This window comes from Hipposideros armiger, unplaced genomic scaffold (genome assembly GCF_001890085.2).
Source record: "Hipposideros armiger isolate ML-2016 unplaced genomic scaffold, ASM189008v1 scaffold_403, whole genome shotgun sequence".
Classification (NCBI taxonomy): domain Eukaryota; kingdom Metazoa; phylum Chordata; class Mammalia; order Chiroptera; family Hipposideridae; genus Hipposideros; species Hipposideros armiger.
The window spans coordinates 1,611,896-1,635,190 of NW_017731753.1; the positions used below are offsets into that span (position 1 = coordinate 1,611,896).

At 37.9% G+C, this 23,295-nt stretch overlaps 1 protein-coding gene across 1 annotated transcript in view; it reads right to left on the reverse strand.

The window, feature by feature from the left end:
• The window catches only part of KCNH8 (potassium voltage-gated channel subfamily H member 8), a 230,048-nt gene that overhangs the window by 53,748 nt on the left and 153,005 nt on the right, over positions 1-23,295 (reverse strand). Inside the window, exons 8-10 of the mRNA XM_019663741.1 lie at positions 15,085-15,284; positions 13,969-14,218; positions 8,054-8,268 (exon numbers count right to left, since the gene is read on the reverse strand). Coding sequence (XP_019519286.1) covers positions 8,054-8,268; positions 13,969-14,218; positions 15,085-15,284 — 665 coding nt within the window. The remainder of the gene's footprint in view (positions 1-8,053; positions 8,269-13,968; positions 14,219-15,084; positions 15,285-23,295) is intronic.

The following is a 23,295-nucleotide window of genomic DNA, read 5'->3' on the forward strand; positions in this document are numbered from 1 at the left end:
CACACTCACACACACACAAACACACACACACTCACACAAACACACACACACAAACACACACACAAACACACACACACACACAAAGAGAAAACCTCAGTGACGTAAGCTGAATACCCAGTCTTTCTACAAGAGTCTAGACTCAGCTTAATCTGCTGCCCCATTGAATTGAGGAGCTGCTACCTGTGGCCATTTGCTGCCACTTGGACAAAGAAAGAAATGTGGAAAGCCTACCGATAGAGAGGAGAATGAAAAGAATAGGAAAAGTAAGAAATGCAGAGAAAATGGAGTAGGAAATGGAGCTTGAGAACCTGATTATAAGAATTCCTGAGACATAGGTGTGCATGTGTGTGTGTATGCATCATGTATGTGTGTGTCATTATATTTATTCCCAAAAGATATTTGGAATCCTTACAAGAAATCTCTGCCTCTAATGCGCTATTTGAGCTGGGTTTCTGTTGCCTACAGTCAATGTCCTCATTCCGAATCACTCCCAGATTTACCAGGATTATCATGCTGGCCCTTTTGGTAATGCCCCACACTAGCTCTGTCCTAAAATAAGAATTTGGAAAAGAATCAGTCTATAGTTTGAGAAGGGGTAAGAGTAATCTCTTTCTTTTGTTTTACAATTTTGGGGCATATAAAGTCTTCATCTCTCTCAGGCAGGGGACCAGGCAGGAGAAACAGAACTTCGGGGTTAGAAGGGAAGGTAAACTTAGGATCCAGTGGAGTCCAGTCCTCTCTGAGGTCTTCAAGGGTGAAGGAGATGGGGATGAGACTGATAATAATGGGGAGAATGAAGCCATCAGCCTAGGCAATCAGTAAGGAGAAGACGGCACTGCAGGTCATTTTGCTGCAGTCAGAGTAAGTGGATATGTCAAGAAGCATGTGAAGTTCAACAACAGTCTCCATTTGCTCAAAACCATGTGCACAAATGCGATACTAGGCTCTGGGGATACCACAAGTCAACTTCTGAATCCATCAAAAGACACCAATATGAGAAAAGTTTCAGAACATAAAAAATACCGGTGCGAGTAAAATGTTCAGGCTTTACTGAGGGAGAGTATTTAAAAATACGCTGTGCACCTGAAATTAATATGAAGTAATATTGAATGTCAATTATAATTTAAAAAAATAGTCATGGGATATAAAGTACAGTATAGGGAATATAGTCAATAATATTGTAATAACTGTGTACAGTGTCAGATGGGTACTAGACTTATTGGGGTTATCGCTTTGTGAGGGATATAAATATCTAATTACTATGTTGTTTTTGTACACCTGAAACTAATAAAAAAAATTCACCAACGCCTGGGATGGTAAGGAAGCTGACATGATAAAATGACATGTGAGTTCCTTAATACGCAATTTTCTAAGAACAATGATCTCAGAAAGGGGTAGAATTAATTCTGTTCTCTCATTACACAAGCCAGTGCTAGCAGATGCACACCCAGCAGAGGCAGACAGACTCCTCTTGCAAAAGCATCTGAGCTGTCAGATATGATTTTTAAAATTATTACTACTCAGTAAATCATTTTCAAGAAAAATGGTTCCCAGAAGCCCAATCTCAGTTCAGACTGAAACAAGAACTAAATTTAAACCAAGCTCCTCCTTTGGAAATAAGTCCCTTGTCAGCACCATCTTAAATTAAATTGTAATATAGTCACATAGGAGGCAAGAGAGGTTGGAAAATCATAGACTTCACTTGAAAGATCTATTTAGGCTTGTTTCTTTCTAAAGGAGGAAGCATAGAGTTGAAACTCATGGCTAGAGAACAGCTTAGTCACACAAGAAATTGTCTACCTGCCAAGAGACCCGAGTGGACACAGCTAATTAGTGCATGAGAACAAGATGTGTTTTCCAATGATATTTGCATTCGAGATAGGGGCTGCCCTTTGAAAACACAAAACTGGAAATAAAGATTTATCTTCACATATTAAAGACATGGGGTTCAGGCCCAAATGGAAATATGTATAGATTCACATTCAGATACCACTGAATCTAATGCTGATTAAAGAACATGAGGAATACTTGACTAGACTCCATCCATGTATCACAGACCCTGTGTCTCACAGTTACCACTAAGGGCAACAGATCTATGTTTTACATTTTGATGAAGTATTTTATAACCATATAGACCCTAGAGTTTTTCACATGGAAATTCAGTTCACCCCAGAAGTTTGTAGCCTCATGTCCCGGGTAATAAAAATGAAGTGAATAACAGTTCAGAATGATTCAATGCTTAAAAGTATTGATTCTCTACTTTCTAGGGGTGTTAGTGTTGTAATAGTTCATCTACTTCTACAGAAATGTGTGTGTTAGCTTGGGTTTGAAGGTAGATCCTTTTTCATCTTAACCATCCTGCTATACCAAACCACCTGGGGTGATTACACTACCTGTATTGAAAAGGATTTTTTCCCCTATTCTTTAGCTTAAATTCCTTCTATGGCTTTTGACAACCTCTTGTCCTGAACTTCGGGAAAGTGAAAAAACAGCTGTTTTTCAATTTAGCTGTTCTTTCAAATTCTACTATTGACACACTCTTTGGCTTTGATACTTCTAAGAAATACAGTTCGAAATCCCCTTAAATTTTCATTTTAGACTCCATTTGCTGGCTATACAGGCTGCTGTCCACAGGACTTTATTCATTTTCTCAAAATTTCACATAGGTACCAGGTCCAAGTAAACTTTTTGACATTTATTCATGCAAGCATCAAATATGTATTAAATATTGATTCTGCACTAAGAGCTGACTTAGGCGCTGATAGGAGAAAATGATCATGAACAAGAAAATACACATATTAAAATAACTTCAGGTTTTGCTAATGCTATGAAAAAGGATAAATAAGGCGATGTGACAGAGGATACCTGGGAGAGCTGAACTCCAGAACAGGTGGTCAGGTAAGGACAGAGGAGTAGCTTTGCAGGAAGAAAGAAGAGCGATGCAAAGGCCCTGAGGTATGAGAGCCAGGCAGAAGCCGGGCACGTGCGAGAAAGAGACAGCAGGCCAGTTTGCTGGAGTGTGATGCTGGACACAAGATGGTGTCAGATGAGCTTGAAAGGCAGGCAGGGGTTGGAATGCATAGGATCCTGAAAGTTATGGTAAGAAGTCTGGATTTTAACAGTCCATGGGGAGCTATTGTAATATTTTAAGCAACAGAATGACATGGAAATATTGTTTCTGTAGCCTTGAGGAAAGAGGGTGATAAGGGAATAAGAATAGAGGCAAGGAGAACCATTATATCACTTCTCATTTGTCATGGTCAGAGATATGCTTCACATATGACCTACCACTCACACACACACACACACACACACACACACACACACACACACACACCCCTCCCAAGGGCTGGTGAGGGCAAGTTGACTCTCTTTTAGTATAGAACTTCTACATTCAATTATGTTTATTCATATATATGTTAACTAATGTATATGACCACCCTGGAGCTTTGGTAATTAATTGTGTTTATATGTATTTGTTTCACTTGCGGGTCAAGACCCTGAAGTATTCAACTTTTTACCTACACTATTTAAGCACGGTGCTTGGTATAGAGAGAGTGTATGTGTTGGTGGTAGTGGTGGGATGGGAATATTTTGACGAATATTGAGGTTTTTAGCTGCTGTGGGTCAGCATCGTAAACCGCTCAAGTACCATCAAATATGTCAAAAGTGGAGAAAAGCTGCTGAAAGTAAGTTGTCCCCCAAGGGACCCATTGTCTCTGCCTCAGGGACCTTTTCTGAACTTCAGTGTAACCTCTTATGCTATTGGAGATGGGAATTCAAAGACCTTAACCTAGGGGCCACAGAGGAAATATCCCTCCCTTTACTAAAGAGATAGGGAAAGACTGAAGGGAGAAGTTTAATTTTTTAATGCTAATCAGATTATATGACAATAATGGAAAACTGAGGGAAAAATGAGGTAGTCAGCATACTTAAAATGTAATAGATTTCTTCATTTAGAAAACCCTCAGTGAGGTAAAACTAGAAAATGTATCATCTTTTTTCAACAACGATAGCCATTGTTTGCTCCACAGCCACACCACCACCACCAAGTCAGTACCTACCATGTGTAAAGCACATAAGATGTTTATCTGTAGCCACATCAACACATGATCTTCAGTGGATTAGCCTTATTCATCTTTGAAAACATATTTTAGATACCCTTGCATTATTTGATTTGCTCATCACAAATTCAAAATTTTTATGTTAAAACAAACTAAATTTCACAACCATCATCAGATGAGTTTGTCCTAAAATCGGTTTTATAGGGTTTCCTATGAGAAGCAGTGAAGCACATTTCCCCTAATTTGCATAGAGAGAAATAGCTAAATTAATCTATGTCATTTTGGGGCCTCTTGGGAGATGCAAATATAGAAAATACACTGGGTGCATAAAATGCATATTGAGTGTGAGGTCAAAACAGTGCTAGGTATTCTTTTCACAAACTTAGGAAACATTGTATGCACTTCAATTAATTTTCCTATGAGAATCAGAGAAGCTGTCATTCTAAAGTGATGTCATTCATTACAGTTCTACGAGTCCTATTTTACTGCTACATACATATTTTAATTTTGAATATTTCTTAAAATGCTTTTTTTCGTTTTTATTTCAAAATGGGTTGAATATCACTCTTTTCTTTACCCAGATGGTCTGGTCATTCTCTACATCACCTGATAGTTTATACGCTACTTGGGGTCAAAGGTGACATCTAGAAGACAAAATCAGAAAGACACAGGACAACCAAAGAGAGATAGTTAAGCTACTATGCATCAGAAATAATAATGGGGAATATGAGGATAAGGGAGAGCATAAAAGAGGGGGAGAAGAGAGGTGAGAGGAATAATAAGAGGCTGAACAATGTGGCAGAGTGGTCTCATGATTTCTAAGAACAAAGATATACAGACAAGTTACATCGATATTGTTTGTATTTCTATTATGCAAGTGTTATTCCTTCCAGATCCCACTGATGAACCTTCCACAAGGGCTTGAACCCACCCCAAACCCTGTGTGTGATTGGATATTTTTGTTTGTGTGTGCATGGAAATTAAGGGAAAGAGCTTGGTTCCATATTGGTCTGGCACCGGAGCAGAGCTGCAGAGCATAGAGTAGGAAACCATAGCTATAGGTTATCATCAGAATATAAGCTCTCCTGAAAGTCACAATATGCTTAGAAACAGAACAAGACTTTCTCCCCAGGGTATGGAATTATGAGGGAGGGTGGTCCAAATTTACCTAGCCTTTAGAAGGCATACAATCCCAGGATCTTAGAATATATATGTACATGGAAGTTTCAAGTGATGAAAGATTAGGAAACACAAAACAATAACAGTTTCAGGGACAAGCTTCAGTTCCATTCGCCCTTAAAAATGTAGCTCCTAGGGAGCCCTCTGAAAAGAAGCAATACTTTTGGTTCCAGCCATAATAAAATAACTTACATTGAACTAACAGTCCAGTAAAAAATAATTACAAAGCTGGACGAAATACATAAAATAACTGTTTGAAAACATTGGAGAGCAAGCCACTCTGTAAGACTTGGAGGGCTGTGACCCCCGAGACAGGAAAGCACAGCAAAGTGAGCACCATGATTATTCAGGTGTTTTCCTGGGGGAATTTGCTATTTCATTGTGAGGTGGAATGGTGTAGACTGGAAAGGAGCAAGCTTACTGGTGGAAGAGACAGAGGACGAAGTTCAGGTGTATCAATCCACCTGGGATTTGAGGAATAAAATCCCAGAGAGGCGGTAACTGCATGAATGTGGCCCTTGGGGCATTGGCCAGCTCTGAACTTGAGCACGCACAGGGCAGTGTGCCAAGAAACTTAGCAGAAATCAGCAACTGGGGGGCTAACTGGGGAGCAGAGATCTCAGCAATGCTGAAAGGAGATTGGGGCTGGAGCTCAAGCCCCGCCCAATAGGAGGAGCTTGGGAAACATCCCAGGCTTTTAGCTGAGATCCTGGAAAAACTTTTAGGAGTGAGGGCCACGCCCCCAAAGTAAGGGCAGCACTGAAATAGGTCAGCCTGAGAAACCTAAGAGGAGCTATGGACAGGACGAAAGTGGCTTTCTGGTACTCTATCTGCCTGCCAAGACAAAACCTTATCCTGCTTGGAGGAAAGTGACAAACAATCTTTCATGAACAACATCAACATTTAAACAAAATTATGAAATCTGCCAGAAAAAGGGACAAAATGACAAAAACCAAACAAACACACAAACAAAAAAACCCAAGAGAAATAACAAATAATGAAAATAGCCCCACTAGTAATACAGATATTGGTTTCAAAATCACTGATTACTGTTTTAGCAAATTAAAAAAAAAGAATAAAAATTTGATCAAAGATAAATCCTTCAAAATTAATCAAATACAAAGAAAGGAGGGGCTGAGATCCAATATTTCTCATTTGTCTGTGTCCAGGAATGTTGACTATTTCTCGCTTCTGTCACTTTTTTCTTCTTTCTGTTGGTTGCTTCTACCCCCAAACTCACCTCTACTCTTCAAAAATAGTTGTCACATTAGGCTGTCATGGAAAGCACAAAAGGTACCTGTGGTTTCCAGTTTTGATCTATTGAACAGGAAGACATGAAAAGTGTCTTCAAGTTGAAGAGAGAGCATAATTAATAGAAAGTGTACAGATTAAAAACTGACAGATACCTGTGCTCACATACTGTCCCTGCCACCTACATATTTCTGTGATCACATACAATTTATTAACCGTTCTGCATCTGTTTTCTGTTCCATAAAAACTGATTGACGCTTAACCTTAAAAAGTAATTTTAAGCACTAAATGAGATGCTCTGTACAGGCAGAGTGCTTAGCACAAATAGGTTACCAATAAATACTGATGCCTCCTTGGCTGTATCTTATCATCAGTAGAGGAAGCACACATTCAAAACCGGCAATCTTGAACTTCAGAATGGGATGTCATCTATGGATTGACCGTCCCTTGATATCCTCAACCAAGATGAAGCAATACACAATTTGGATTCTTTTGCTATCTTTCAAAGTGGAAAATACTGAAGGTGCCAAAAAAAATGTATACACGTGAGACTTACATTTATCTTTTGTTATTGGTATCTATTGAATATTACAATTTTAATACAGTTTTTCCCTTTCTTAAAATGTGTATACGGTTTTTTGGCACCCTCTGTAGTAATGCCTTAGCAAAATATCTGCACAATATGGGTTAGTCAAAACAATAGCTTCTTAAACCCTTAGGAAAGAAATTGAGTAAATATCTGGGCCAAAGCTCAAGACAGCAGATCCAGGCTTTTGTTGTTAGAGAATGCTATGCATGCCCTGGATTGCCTTTCAACAATCATTCCTATTAAATCATTTGTCCCTCTGACACGTCTAATGAAGTCATGTTCACGATCAGCTTAATCATAGGATGCCGTACGGTACATAGTTGGACTGGAACGCTGTTTGTATAAACTGACACATGTAAGAAATATATAATTTCATCAAATGTTCATTATGCTTTCAGTGTGACAATCTTTGGTTTGAACCTTTTTATGCATATTTAGCCATTTTAAGATAGACTTTTGGGTACTGGTTAACAAAAGATTATTCGTAAGCAAAATTCACATTGAGCAAGTGGAGTAGTGAACAATTACAAACACAGCAAATTCTGAGCCATATACTCGATCTGGAAATCTTTAAATTTTGGAGAAATCACACGTCTTTACCTAAATATTATACCACTGAAATTGATTCTAGTTATAAGCACATGAAAATAAACCAGGAAAACACTGAGTTAAAGAGAAGTCATTCATAAATAATACTTTCCTAGAATGTTGATAACAAACTCCAACATTGACTTCTAGCTAATTATTTAATTGCTCAACTCATGGCCGAACAGTCATAACTTACACATGCAGAGACTTTTTTAGAGTGAGGTCATGACATGCGCCTTTACTGTTGTAAATTACTCCGGTGTTATTATTGGGTTGTTGGAAAAGTCATGACGTATTTTTTCTATGTTTTTCATTGCAAAAATGCATCATGACTTTTCTGAAAACCCAATAGGACTCAGCATTAACTGGAAATAAGACTTACATCGCTCTCATGACCTTCTCGAAGGTTGTATGTGAGATCATGCTGAATGTCTTCCACGAACTTGTGAGCATATTCTGGGTAGAGGTCTAGCACTTCAAAGAGTCCTTTGAGGATGATACACTGGAGATCACAGTAGGTTAAAGCCTTCACATCTGCATTGGTCTTGATCACTTGGTCCTTAATTGATAGATTGGCTCCAATTAAATCCCCTTTCCCTTGAAACAGTGAAAAAAGAGACATGTCACTTTAAAGAAAAACAAGCGTCAGACCAGTAACTTCATTTGACTTACAGTCTTCATTTCTGTGAGATTACACTGACAAGACAAGTGGAACCTTTATCTGGTGCAGGATTTCTCAACCTCAGTCTGATCACTTTTTGTTGGGGGGTGGTATTCCTCTAAACAGTAGAATGTTTGGAAGCAGCTCATACCCTCCCATCTGTGGTAGTGACAACCAAAATATCTTCAGACATTACCAAGTGTCCCCTGGTGGGTAAAACTGTTCTCAGTTGAGAATAGAAAATAAAGGCTAGGAGACCTAGAGTTAGGAATCATAGGTCACAGATGGGCTCCAGACAGGTCCCACACAGGATTTGGTAAATGACTTCAGAGAAACCATTTGATATTTTTGTCACAGTTGTTTTAACTGTTGAAAGGCAGCAATAATGGCTCAGATTTGTCTGAGTGTAAAAAGGCTCTGTGATTCTAAGGTAAGACCATCAAGAAGTATATTAATAATTTTGATTCCAGCACTTTGGACAATAATATAAGCGTTACCATCAGCTTTCTATCATACTCAAGTTGCTTCTTTTATTTCTAAACATGTCTACGAGACAGGTGATATGGGGGGAGGAGCCCTCCATCTTTCTTCTCAGAGTTGGGAGGCAGGATGACTATTGGACATTATGGACAATGAAATCTACATAAAAAGGTAAAGCACAAGTCATAGCTCTAATGCTCTGTGACAGTGTAAAAACCCCATTTTCTTAATAGAAAAAGAAGCTCTTCACTAATGCCACTGGAGGGAGAGAGGATCTAATGAAACTTTAGCCAATTTATCTCCACATTCCCCACAATGACCTCTGATATTTTACCTGCAATACCTCAGCCTATCAGTCTTCGGTTGGAATTCACTTGTGTGGGAACTAGCTTGCTTCCTTGAATTTTTTGATTAGATAATATTAGACAATTTATTTGAATCTTGAAAATTTTTCAATTGATTTGAATCTGTTTAACTTAGCAGGAAGGTGAACATAACTGTAAGGGCTAACAAAAAGCTGATCATAGCTTCAGATTTATTTTAGACAGCCATTAATTCACTCAGCATCCATGGAAGAAGTACAAAAGAAAATCCATTCAACGTTCAGACAAACATAAATTAAGAGCTGAGGTGATATGACCAAGCTCACAGAGGATGGTGGCATTAGATTCATGGCCACAGCTTAGGAGTTTCTACAACTTTTTCCTCAAATAGCATCATGCCTGGGCTTTAACTTTTTTTTTTTCTTTTATGGCCACTTTGCTCCATTTCATATGGAACCAACAACCAACAGTTGACCAAGCAAATAATATCTTTGGAATGTTATAGCACAAATTGCCCCTGTCAGTCTTCTGTTCAATTAAACTTTTAACTGATATGCTTTTATTTTTTATTGTGTTCAGCATTTCTGGAAGCAAAGTCCCTGGAATGTAGCCTTCAATAAAAGGTTTATTGTATTTGATGGTTAGTACAAGGAAACATGCTAAATTAACCATGAATACCTAAGATATTAATAAATATTTATGGCAGATAAAAAACTGAGTTTTAAAATGATTAAAGTATATCTAGGTGTTATCTTAGAATTAATATTGGATTTAAATCTTGAAATTAAACCTATTAGGTAGAAGAAAAAATGGCTAACATCTATATTTGTAGACACTAAGGGAATAAACAGCCACATGACATTGAAGAATTCCAGTTTGGTTCATTGTTGTCACCAATACCGCTAAACTTGGAACTTTTGTTTCTTGCATATTTTGTTAGAAATCTAAATTGTTGCTCAAAAACTCAAAGTTGGGTACTGATGCAAGATGCAAATTGAATTCAGCAAAATTCAAATTCTGTCTATATGAGGAAAATGTATCACGATGCACTCACTGTCTTGCCATAAAGGATATTCACATTTCCAAGCAACTAGCATTTGGAATAATTTTAGGGTCATCATACTTTCATAGCTTGGGTGACCATAATATGACTCTTTCAGCCACAATAACCCCAGCTATAAAAACAGCACCAACAACATCCTGCCAAACTTTGCACCATAGGAAAAACTTCCCATTTATTCATTCCTTCAATGAATATTTAATGAGTACTGACATGTATGCAGGGCCTCGGGCTGAGTCCTGCAAGCAGCCACTGCTAAGTAACAACATGGTTCTCACCCTCACTGATTTTAGCATCTTGTGGATTCCTTTCTCTCTAGATTTAGACTTAGGTCTAAGCTTCTTAATTACTCTGAATTTCAGTATCTTTATTTCTAGAAGAAGAGAAAGATATCTATGGTCCCTTACAGCCTACACTTTTCTGAATTCTATTTTGATGTTTTCTAATCAGTGATTCTTCCATTGGGGGGAAAAGTTGACGAGATGCATCTGCAAACCATCCGGGTAAGGGCTGTAACTTATGTTTAATTATAATTAGGCAGATAATGCCATCTGTGAAGTACTTTCATTGGTGCTTTGTTGTTTTCTTTTAAACAATGGTGACAAAAATGGTGAGAAAACGTAATTATATATTAATTCATTTTGGTGGCAGAGTGAGCATGTATTAAATATCTACAGATCAAATGTGAAGCCATGTGCCTAAGTTTATCAAAGTCAGTATTGATTTGAATTGGAACCTATAAGACAGTATTATCATAGGGAAAGATAAATAGTTAATCTCCACTGAAATAATGTTAACCATAGAGAGAAAATATTAATAATTTATTATCTCTGTTTATGTTTAGTCCCAATACCACATCTCGTGTTTGTTTGTTTGTTTGTTTATTTATTCATTTATTTTTAAAAGATTTTATTGGGGAATTGGGGGAGGGGAACAGACAAGTTGCTGTCCTTTTGTTCTTCAGTCTAGTTGTGGAGGACGTTGCTTCACTGGCCCATGTTGGTATTATCATTGCACTCTTCCCGGGTGAGGCAGTTGCTTGCCGGCCATTGGCTGGCTGCTCACGGTGGCTCATGGCAGCTCAGGAAAGTGCACACCCGCTGCCGGCCAGCCCCACTGCAGCCTACGCCGTCACCAGTGACTCATGGCAGCCCAGCTGCAGGTGGAGTTGTTGTTCACCATCTTAGCTGTAGAGGGTGCAGTGTCACTGGCCCTCATGTGGGATCTGAACCGGGACCCTGCTGCTCAGAGCTGGTGTCCCAAGCCAACTCCTAACCAACACGCCACTTGGCTGGCCCCATACTTGTGCTTACAATGGCCATGTGGCGATTTATACTTAAAGCACTTTTGATAGATGCATGGTAGAAGAAATGTGTGAAAATGTTAATCATGGAAATCACAATTTATGGAGAGAATTGGGGCCAGAGCAAAAGGCAATGGATTAAATCTTTTAGCTGTAAGTAGAATTTCTTTTTTTAAATAAGAAAATCTAATTGAGTCATGTATTTTGAATGATGGTTATTACATAGAAGCCATCAAATTGGCACCCATTGCTCCCTAATGTTATGGATGACACCTTTGTATTTCATTCCTAAAATTGTTATTAGTTACCAAAGTTAACAATCCACAACAATTATGAAAAAAAACCACATATATGTTTAAAAATGGTGCATTATTTTTGCTTACATGTATATTCTGGAAAAATAAATATATGCCCTTTTGAAAGCAGGCTGTGTTAATAGGCAGGCTATAAAACTTAAACAGTGGTCCTAAGGAAATACATGGAAAAGTATTTTATGATTAAAGTTAAGTGACTGAAGCAAATTTAGCAATAATTGTCACTTTTAATTTAGAATCACAGAATGATAGAATGACTGGCCTTTAACTTCATAAAGTTGACAAGTGGGCAGAAGGAGTGTTACATTTTCTCTTAAAAAAAGCACACCCATATCGAGCCTCACTCTAATGCTGATAATGAGCTAGCCAAGCTGATATGATAATAAACTCTTTGAGTTGCTATTGCATAATATATATTTTTTTTATTAAGGAGTAAAACATAAGGGGGTAAATCAAGAATTGAGCCCCAACTTTGAAAGGCAAGCCCCACCTTTCCTCTGGTAAGTGGTAAACTGAAGTCAACATGAAGAAATAAAAAGCATGTGGGTATTTCCCCATTCACTAGCCTCCATCGCTTCACCTTTAATTGGGGAAAACCACGCCAACCTCATAGGGTTGCAAGATTTAAATTGGATAATAAACATAAAACACCCGGCTCGTATCAGGAATTCAATACGTATTAGTTTTCTTCTCTCTTCCAAATTATAACCTGCCTTGAAGCTTACTGTCTAGAATCCAGAGATGGCAGGCTACCAATGATTACATAGAATAGCGGAATGATTTTTATGAGACTTTACTCTTAATGCACAATCATTTCTACACTATTATTTTAGCACAGACAAACAATTTTCATGTTCTTCTGAGAGTTGATTTTTCACAAAGATATGGAAATGGCTTCTGAAAATTGACCAGCTATTTTACCAGGAGTCAGTATATATCATGATTAATAGTCTGGCCTTAGCAATCATAAAGCATTGTATTTATTTTCTTACCACAGTAGTCCCCCCTTACCTGAGGTTTCGATTTCCGCAGTTTCAGTTACCTGCGGTCAAATGTAGTCTGAAAACATTAAATGGAAAATTCCAGAAATAAACAATTCATAAGCATTAAATTGTGCAACTGTCTGAATAGCATGATGCAAGCTTATCCCATCCCACCTCGGATGGGAATCATTCCTCTGTCCAGTGTGTCCTCCCTGTATACACTCCCTGCCTGTTAGTAACTTAGTAGCTATCTAGCTTATCGGATTGACGTCATGATATAGTGCTTGTGTTCAGGTCACCCTTATTTTACTTAACAGTGGCCCAAAAAGCAAGAGTAATGATACTGGCAATTTGAAGATGCCACAGAGAAGCCATAGAGTGCTTCCCTTAAGTGAAAAGGTGAAAGTCCTCGACTTAATAAGGAAAGAAAAACATTATATGCTGAAGTTGCTAAGAATGAGTCTTCTGTCCGTGAAACTGTAAAGATGGTAAAAGAAATTCATGCCAGTGTTGCTGTCATGCCTCAAAATGCAAAAGTTAAGCTACAGTGCATGATAAGTGCTTAGTTAAGATGGAAAAGGCATTACATTTGAGTGGAAGACATGAACAGAAATATGCACAGAGGGTGCCCAAAAACTGTATACACATTTTAAGAAAGGAAAAAACTGTATTAAAACCATTATACTCAATATATGCTGATAACAAAAGATGAATACAAGTCATGGTATACATTTTTTTGGCACCCCCGGTATATATGGATTGATACTATCTGCAATTTCAGGCATCCACTGGGGGTCCTTGGAATGTATCTCCCTCAGATAAGGGAAGGCTATTATATGTGATTTGGGACAAGTTAACGAAGATACTTTTTATTCATATTTGCAAAATGGGAATAATAGTTAAACTGCTGGATTTTTAACAAGAATCAAATAATATGTTGGATGTAACACTTAGCACAGTGGAATCTCAATATGTAGCACAACAGTTAATAATAATAATAATAATAATAATAATAATAATAAAATAGTTGGCAAATTAAACCCCTATGAAGAAAATCCTGAGTGCACATATGTATCCATAATTTCCCTAATCTATAGCAGTTTTCCCCCCCATTTCATCTCCTTAACTCATGCTCCAGAGGAAAATTTCATGGAGCTTTCATCTCCGACCTACCAAGAATAGCCAGCACCATGCTGTCTTTAAGGACCTCCATGGAGCCCGAGCAGACAAAGTAGATGGCCTGCAAAGCATCTCCTTGGCGCAGCAGATACTCCCCCGGAGCACAGAAAGAGGTTTTTATGTGTAGAGACAGGGACCGGAGGCAGCCCCGGCTGGCACACTCAAAAAGGGACAACTGTAAGATTTCCTTGTTCAAGTGCATAGTGATGTCAGAACGTAGCTCATCTGGAAAGTCTTTCAGAAGCTGTCAAAGAAAATGAAAGAGGAAGTCAAGTTGGGGTAAGTCTAGTCTAATTTATTTACTTTGCAAGGCAACAGGGATGTTCTTCCCACTGTTTGACCAACCAGAGTACAGAAGAGGAAATATCTGTAAGAGATTGGAGAGATTTTTCAAGGACTGTGACCCCACTTATGTGTTGCTGAATAATCAGCTGAAAAGAAGTCTGGAGAAATAGAATAAATTAATAAAAAGACTCTAGAATGAAAACACACAGCTCAGTGTGACTTGCTTCTCACAGACTCCTACTCAAGGAGAAGATATGGAATGTGGACCATTCAGTGTTTGCTCTGGTGTCACGATTATATGAAGAGAGGAGAAACCAAATAATCATTTAAAAAATGGTGATTACTGGTTTGGTTGGAGATTTGGTAGAATGGTTGCTTGATTTCTATGATACCTTTCTTACATGGTGGTCTGGGGTGTTTCTGGAAGTCCGCAGATACCTTTGCTGAAATTTTTTTTTTTTTTACTTTCTTGGTTTTAAAGGCAAACATTAATTTGATTAATCTAATATTCAAAGATTCTGGTTTGACCATTCAGTTGTTATAAGAATTGGTTCCTTTCAAAGAGTGTTCAAAAGAATGAAAATAAGTCCATTTGATTAACCAAAGTAATGAGTTATATAGATTATTGGTCAATCCAAGTGGCATCGTGAAAATATAAGCCAAAGCAGGAGAAAGACTGGGTTTCTCAAAGGATTAAATGGCAAAGAGATAAATAAGTCAGTAGGTGTGTTTTTCACTTCTGAGACCTACAGGAGGGAACCTCGCTTTTTACCTTAGAATATGTGCTTTCTGCCTAAAAACATCAACATGAGAAATGAACATTACCTCATTTGAATCTATTCCATTGTTGACTGACCAGGTTGTTTGGAAATATTCGAGCATCCTCTGCTTGAGCTGCTGGGGCAGGTGATGGACACGTATGAAGTCTTTCAGGTCCTTAGTTCTAGTGTGATACAGGGACCATCTGGAGTACATCCTCTGTATGATCGCTGTTACATTTCCAAACACCAAGGCATGCATCAAGGCTGAGAAGAACAATACAACATAGAATGGGAGAGAAATATGATGGAGGAGTTAGCCCTTTCAGCCTAAATTTACAGGCTCTATCCTAAGTCAGAGCAGAGTGTGCTTATGTGGCCACATTGATACACATATTTTGGTACAAGCATTTTGTGCAGCCACTTTGTCACAGGTGCATCCTGATGAAGTCATTTTGATCCCCTATGGCTTGATCAGAATAAAAATATCTTTTTAAAATACTCAATAACATGCAAAATAAGTTTAGCTGCCATTCTGGCTATGACAAGCTTTTATTTTATACTTTATTTACATCTGTATTATTTTAATAGTTATGCATAGTTTAATAGCTAGGATGAAATAGTTTTAATTCATAAAATTAGTCATAAAGTTAAAATTGAGTAGTTACTTTTACTGTCATAAAAATACATTTAAAAAAGAAGTCTGTTATAACTGGTTAGCCTTTATGGGAATATGAGTCTCTTCCCCAAAGCCATCATTTAAAATTAGTTTTAGGCTATTAAGTATGACATTTATATTACAAAAGGTATCGAGAAAGTTGTTGGAAATGTAACTGAGGATTTATGGGGTGCATTGAAGCTGAGCTGAATAGGGTTCCAATCCCCTAGCCCGCCCCAAATCCAGAGTCACTTCAATTTTATGGGAGGTATCAGAAAATCTGAGACCATTTGAGAAACAAATGAAGTCACAGAGGAAAAACAGGTATTCTGCTTAGAGTCATCACTGCCACCTTGAGAAGAGCCAGGTGGTATATATGCATATGTGGGACCCCTGTTTCAATGAGGCTCCTCGGTCAGATAGCATTTAACGCCCACTTCCTCGCCGAGTCTTCCCCTTCCCAAATTCAGTACCAGGATGTAATGAGATAGACTTTGTTCATCAGAATTTGAGGCTGGATGGGGATGGGGGATGTGTTTTCTACTGGAAAATGTAGAGTGAGCAGGTGGACTTCACTTTCCAAGAGTTGCCTGTGGTAGGCAGTGTTTGGGTATCAGGAAGTCAGACGAGGCACGGCAGGCTTTCGCACTAATTGTTAGCTGAATATATAATGGCCTCTGCAGACACCAACAGAAAGCCCAAGAAGGCCTTGGAGCCACCTGGGGCTGTGAAGCTGGGAGACGATGTACTTATATTTATGGGCAGACCAGTTCTCAGTGATACTCAGATTTCAGCCCTTATCCCATCCTGGGATGGGATTGGCAATGAAGTAAGAAGCTCAGGGACTGGGTGAAATAACCTGTTTCAGCAGTTTTTGGTAAACAAACAAAACAAAACAAAACACCTAAAAATTTAGTAGTTTGCTTATTAGGATCTATCAATTTGTCCTTGTACCCAAATCTCAGTGTCCGAGGAGCTGTGCTAAAAGTTTCTTAGCATCCAAAAGGATACATTGGTACAAATGTGTGAACCTGCTACTAGATATTGTAGGATAGCTCCAATTAAACTCCTTTTTTGCTATATGTTTACTAGAAATTAGTAACCATTGGCATACCAATTTCAACCTAATCTAAAACTAGAATTAAAATTCTTTATTAGGTTATTATGTATCATCATTTTTTTATGGAAAACATGATCACTATGCCTATAGTCACCCCATAGTAACAAGGAAGGACTGAACAGTTTGGAAAAGTTACTAGACTAGGGTTACACTTAGGGTCTATGTAGAAGAGGCAATATAATATTGTAGAGAAAATATGGACTTCAGAATCAGACACATCCAGATTTGAATCCTGACTTTGACACTTCCTAATTGTTGTGAACCTGGCAAGATACGTAATTTCCATATAGGGACTCAGTTTCCTTATATGTAAATGGGCATATTAATACCGTCCTCATAGAGCTATTTTGAGTTTTAAAGGGTGAAAATTGTGAAAGGACAAGTTGCCAGTTACAAAAATAGTCACGGGGGTGTAAAGTATAACACAGGAAATATAGTCAATAATATTGTAATAACTATGTATGGTGTCAGATGGGTACTAGATTTATCAGATTGATCACTTCATAAGGTATTGGGTTGTCGGAAAAGTCATGACGTATTTTGTCTATGTTTTTCAAAGGTCATTTATATAAAGAACAAAGATCAATCAATGATATATTGCGCATTTTGTTCGATAACCTTTTGCCATCTTTCAGTGAGCTTCATAATTCCTCGTTCATAGAAGGACCTGTCTTTATTTGTGAAAAACTGAACAAGGTGCTGATTTACAGCCTCATCTGAATTGAATGTTATACCACGCAAGGAGTTGTGGAGAGAAACAAGTGGAAGTCTGATGGCGCAAGATCAGGCGAGTATGGTGGGTGTGGCAACACATCCCATCCAAGCTCCAATCATTTTTGACAAGTGATCAAACTTGTGTGTGGTCTCGCATTGTTGCGATGGAACACAGCTCCTTTACAACTAACAAGCTCTGGGCATTTCTGAATGATGAATTCGTTCAAACTGTCCAATTGCTGACAGTACACATTTGAATTGATTGTTTGGTTCCTTGGTAGGAGCTTGAAAAACATGACACCTTTAAAATCCCACCACACTGAGAGCATAACATTCCTCTGATGAATCTCTGCTTTCGATGTCGTTTGAGGCGAATCATCACGTCGGGACCAAGACTGTTTATGCACCACATTGTTGTAAACAACCCACTTCTCATCACCAGTTATCAGTTGCTTCAAAAAAAGGATCGTTTAATGAGCATATTGCAGATGTGTCTATGTGCTGTCAAATGAACTTCTTTGAGTTCATGCGGAACCCAAATATCGAGCTTGCTTACATATCCCAGCTTCTTCAGGTGGTCGTGAACGCTTGAATGATGGATGTTCAATGTTTCTGCTATCTCCTGTGTCATGTAACATGGGTTTGACTCGATCAATGCCTTTATTTTGTCATCATCAACCTCAGTGGGCCTCCTTGACTGAGGAGTGTCGTTGAAATCAAAATCACCAGCATGGAATTTCATGAACCATCGTTGGCACTGACATTCTTGTAGAGTATTGTCACCATAAACTTTATGCAACTTTTCACAAACTTGACGTGCGTTCTTCCCTTTATGGAAGTAAAACAGTAAAATATGGCAAAAATGCACAGTTTGGTCTTCCATTTTCAACTTGTAAAATCTCCAAAACTCTACCAAATTGCTCAATTTTTTCTTCAATGAAGCTAGAACTGTCAGCTGTCAAACGACATAGCAAAAACATAGATGCAAAAGACTCTAGTACTTCCAAAAATGAACAACTAGTGGCATCTGTTGCAAACATGCGTCATGACTTTTCCGACAACCCAATATATAAATGTCTAACCATTATGTTGTACATCTGAAATTAATACAATATTGTATGTTAACTGTAATTGAAAAAAATAAATTTAAAAGGAGTTTATATATATGTATATATATATATTTTTTAATTGCCTAATATTTGCATGAATAACAGTGAGTGCTCAATTTATCTTGATTTTTTTCCCATGAGAGTGACAGGGGCTATCATGAATTTTTAACATGCTCAATAGAGTAAAATTCGGGGAAAAGAATGCAGATTTAAGATTATCCATCAACTTCTTTAATAATTAAGAGTGGTTCTTGGTGGAAATAACTTCTTGATGCAAGAAATTCAAGAAATATTTAATACTAAGTGCCTGCTGCATGAAAATATATGTAAGTACATATATATTCTTTCTAAATTTTAAAAAATGAAACTTCTTCCAAGCAGGCCAAAAATGTGCCAAGAAAAATGATATTGCTTAACAATTTACTGCTGAATGGTTTTTGGTGAATTCTAAACAGAGGTTCATTCTTCTGTATGTTTTTAGAAGCACTAGAGCTCTGATGCTTAAATATTTTATTTGGAAGAAGAGACCTCCGTTTATGATAAACACTCTGAATAAAAGAGCTGATTCTGTTCCAAGTCAAAGAACTCATACACCGATTTCAGGCTCTGTAAATATATTGGGCTGTCGGGAAAGTCATGATGCATTTTTGCAATGAAAAACATAGAAAATGTCATGAGTTTTCCGACAACCCAATACTTGTGGGCTCTGTGTTTGAAAGCCCTACCATCTGTAAAAATATGTAATTGTCTTTTATGGAGATTAAACTGAATACCGAGAACAATTTTATTTCATTTATTTTAACACTGCTTTCCTTAATTATGTGTATGATTTTACCTTTGCTTTGCTTAATTATAATGTGTGTACAGCACTTAAAGTAAGAGAAGTAATATGTTCAGATCATTTAGCATCTTAATTGTACACTACCGATAAAACGAATTACTGGATTAATTGTCAAATTCCTAAGTGTCGTTGGAAAGTACTAGTCTATGTCTGAGTCACCATAATTTCAAAATCTCATTTCAGTATAGAAAAATACTTCGAATTTCAGTAGTTAAAAAGTGAAACCCTCGCTCTCCTAGTTTCTCAGTTTCCCAAGTTACTGCCTCTGTCACTGGTTATCATTTCCACATTGGCACAGAGTGTGTATATGTGTCACACCAAATCATTCCATTTGCTAGGAAAGTTTAACTCAAGAACTTCCATATCCAGGTCAGTTTGGAAATTATTTTCCTTTTACTCCTGGCATATTTGGTGTATATAATTCTTAAAGCAGCATGGTAGGCCTGCTGCTGAGTCTGTGGGAGGCCCTTTTTCTTTGCGCAGGAGTTTTGTATAATAGACATTTTGTAAAATCTCATCTTAATATCAGGTCTTTGAAGTAACCTCATCAATTGGGATCTAAGAAGAAAGTCAATAGAATCAAACGAAAGTGCTCTCCGATAGGATTGCTTGGCTACCCCTTTCTTTTTCCCTTTCCTTTCCCCCTTTTCTTCCCTTCTCCCTTCTTTTCTCTCCCTCCTCCTTTCCCCACCTCTGTGAATTCAGGGCACTATTGCTCTCCTGAGGTATAACATCATTGCTGATATCTTTTTCTTTTTTTTTTTCCCCTCTTCACAAATTCTTTACTGAGGCAGAGAAAGGTAACTTTACAGTGAGAAAAGCCTGGCAGACAAGGGGTCCAAGTTGACATCACTAATAACGAAACAAACAGATATCATCTTGTGTTTCTGATATTATGCATTGAAAAAGACACAACATCAGTTCTGTGGTCTCCTGGCAGAAATGCACACCCTGGATTTAATTATGAGAAAACATCCGACAAGCTCAAATTGAAGGATTTTCTACAAAATAACTAGTTTTATTTTTTAAGATTTTTATTGGGGAATTGGGGGATGGGAACAGTCAGTGCTGAGGAATTGGGGGAAGGGGAACAGACAAGTTGCTGTCGTTTTGTTCTTCAATCTAGTTGTGGAGGACGTTGCTTCACTGGCCCAAGTTGGCACCATCATTGCGCTCTTCCCGGGTGAGGCAGATCAGTCGCTAGCTTCTGGACGGCCGCTCACTGCGGCTGCTGGCCGCTCACGCTGGCTGCTGGCTACATACGGTAGCTCATGGCAACCCACTGCCACAGGGACTGCAGCCTACCCCACCGCCGGTGACTCACGGCAGCCCAGCTGTTGTTCAGCATCTTAGCTGTAGAGGGCAGTGTCACTGGCTCTCATATGTGGGATCTGAACCGGGGTCCTCTGGCATCCCAAGCCAGTTCTTAACCATCGCGCCACTCGGCCGGCCCCCAAATAACTAGTTTTTAATCTTCAAAAGTCTCTAGGTCATGGATGTCCAGGGAAGGCTAAGGATCTGACTTTCCAGATTAAAGAAACTAAAGAGACACCACGATTAAATGCAGCGCAGGAACCCGGATTGGAATGCGGGCAAGAGGAATGTACTATAGGTACTATAGGTTAGATCAGGAGTTGGCAAACTATGTATGACCCTTGTTACTGATTTCTTTAGCCAAATACTTTGCAGTGTCTTCAGAGTCTATATATTTTCTTCTATTATAAAAGGAGACGGGAGTTCAGGTTTTGCGTAATCTTAGCTGCCCTCTTTTTCTCTCCCACCTACTCATTGCCCTGGAATTTTCCACTCCTTTCTACAAGTATACTGGGTTATGCAGATGGTTGAGAAAACAGAGTGAGAACAATTTCCTAAATGATGAATTCAAATGGCAGTGTAAAGATATCTTAAAAACAGCCTGAATTTGTGAACACCATCGTCCAGATGGGTCCAATAAAATTATGTCAAGATAGTGTGTCTAGGATGAGAGGATCTAAGGAAAACCTTGACTGTTAACAGTTTCACTCTACCCTTTTCATGGCAACAATGCCTCATTTAAACTGGATGTATTCTCAGTGATGGCTCCTCTTAACTAGGAAGCTTTAGCTAACCTCCAGGGCTAGGTTCATGGTCCCATCAATTGGGGCTAACTCATTAGGTGACTATTAGGCAGCCATGACTAATTATGATAGAATAAGCTTTAAAGACATGGGGAAATGTTCTCAATATATTTTGTTTGGTGGCAAAAAATGATATGTGTAGTTGATATAAATATTTCAGAAAATAGTGGTATATATGTATTAGAAGACTGAAAAAACTGTCTTTTAGTGATGGGTTTATATATAATTTTATTTTTTGTGTGTATTTTCTAGTCTTTCAAAAATGTGCATTATAAAAGGAAAAATTAAAACGGAAAAAGAAAGAACATTATCTGCCTAGGTATCTATTTCCATTACGAAACTGTGAACTTCTAGAAAGGAAGTATCATGTCTTAGTCATCTCTGTTGTCCCAGCATCTAGCACAGTGCCTGGCATAATTTAGGTGTGCCATAAATATTTTTGAAATGCAAATGAACTTCTGGTAGTTCAAAATTTCTTTAAGAAGTTTTACAATCATAAGCAATAGCTTAGAAAATTTATGATGAACAGTTCAGCCCCAAACTCACCCCTTCACCCCCTTCCTACCCCTCAAAGACAATCTTTTGAAGTCATTTATTTTAGGTCTTATTATGATTATCACCAATATTTTAGACAATGCCATTTTACTTCTATTGCTTGACTTATCACGTTTAAACAACATCTAAAGACAGCCTGACATGAAAGGTGAGAACTCACTTTACTGCTACCCACCTTCTTTCTCATTTGATAGTTATATTATTCTTAGCTCATCTGTTATAATTTTACAAGGTAAAATTAATGTCAAGGATACAATTGGTAAAATTAGAAAAATACTAAATGTATGGCTCACTGAGATTTCTCAAAGGAAAAAGACCTATGGAATCACCCTCCTGCCCCCAGATGAATAAACAGGATATTACCAGCACCTGGGGGCTCCCTGGTGTCCCCTTCATAGCCACTAACCAGCCCCCTCATGAAAGGTAACCAAAGTTATGAATTACATTGCAATCAATAAGCTTTGTCTACTTTTGAACTTTCTCTAAACAAAATCATACAATATACTTTTTTTGTGTGTCTGGCTTCTCTGTTCAGCATTGCGTTTGTAAATTCATCCATGTGGTTGCAGACGAAATAGTTTATTCATTCTTATTACCGAATAGGTCTTTTGAATAATTATTTCAGAATTTACTTATTTGTTCTCCTATTAATGGGTATTTCCAGTTTGAGATTCATACAATAATGCTTCTGTGGGCATCTATGTATATGTCTTTTGATGTATTTGTGTGTGCATTTCCTTTGGATATACACTCGGAAGTGGAATTCTTGAGTCACAGAGTACAGGTATGTTCAGGTTTGACAGATACTGGCAAAACAGTTATGCCAATTGACATTCCCACCAGCACTATAGGAGAAGTTAAGATGTTCCATATCCTCTCAAACACTTAGGGGTGTCAGTGTTTTTAAGTATACCATTCTGGTGAATGTAAATGCTATCTAATTTTGATCTTAATTTGCATGTGCCTGATGAATATTGTAAAGCACCTTTTCATATGGTTACTGTCTATTTGGGTATGGAATTCTATGTTTAAAGTTATTTTTAAAAAAGTTTTTAGGCATTTTGGGGTCATCTGCTCTTTTTTTTCATTGATTTGTAAAAGTTCTTTATATACACAGGATGCCAACAAAGTGTATACACATTTTAAGAAAGGAAAACTGTATTA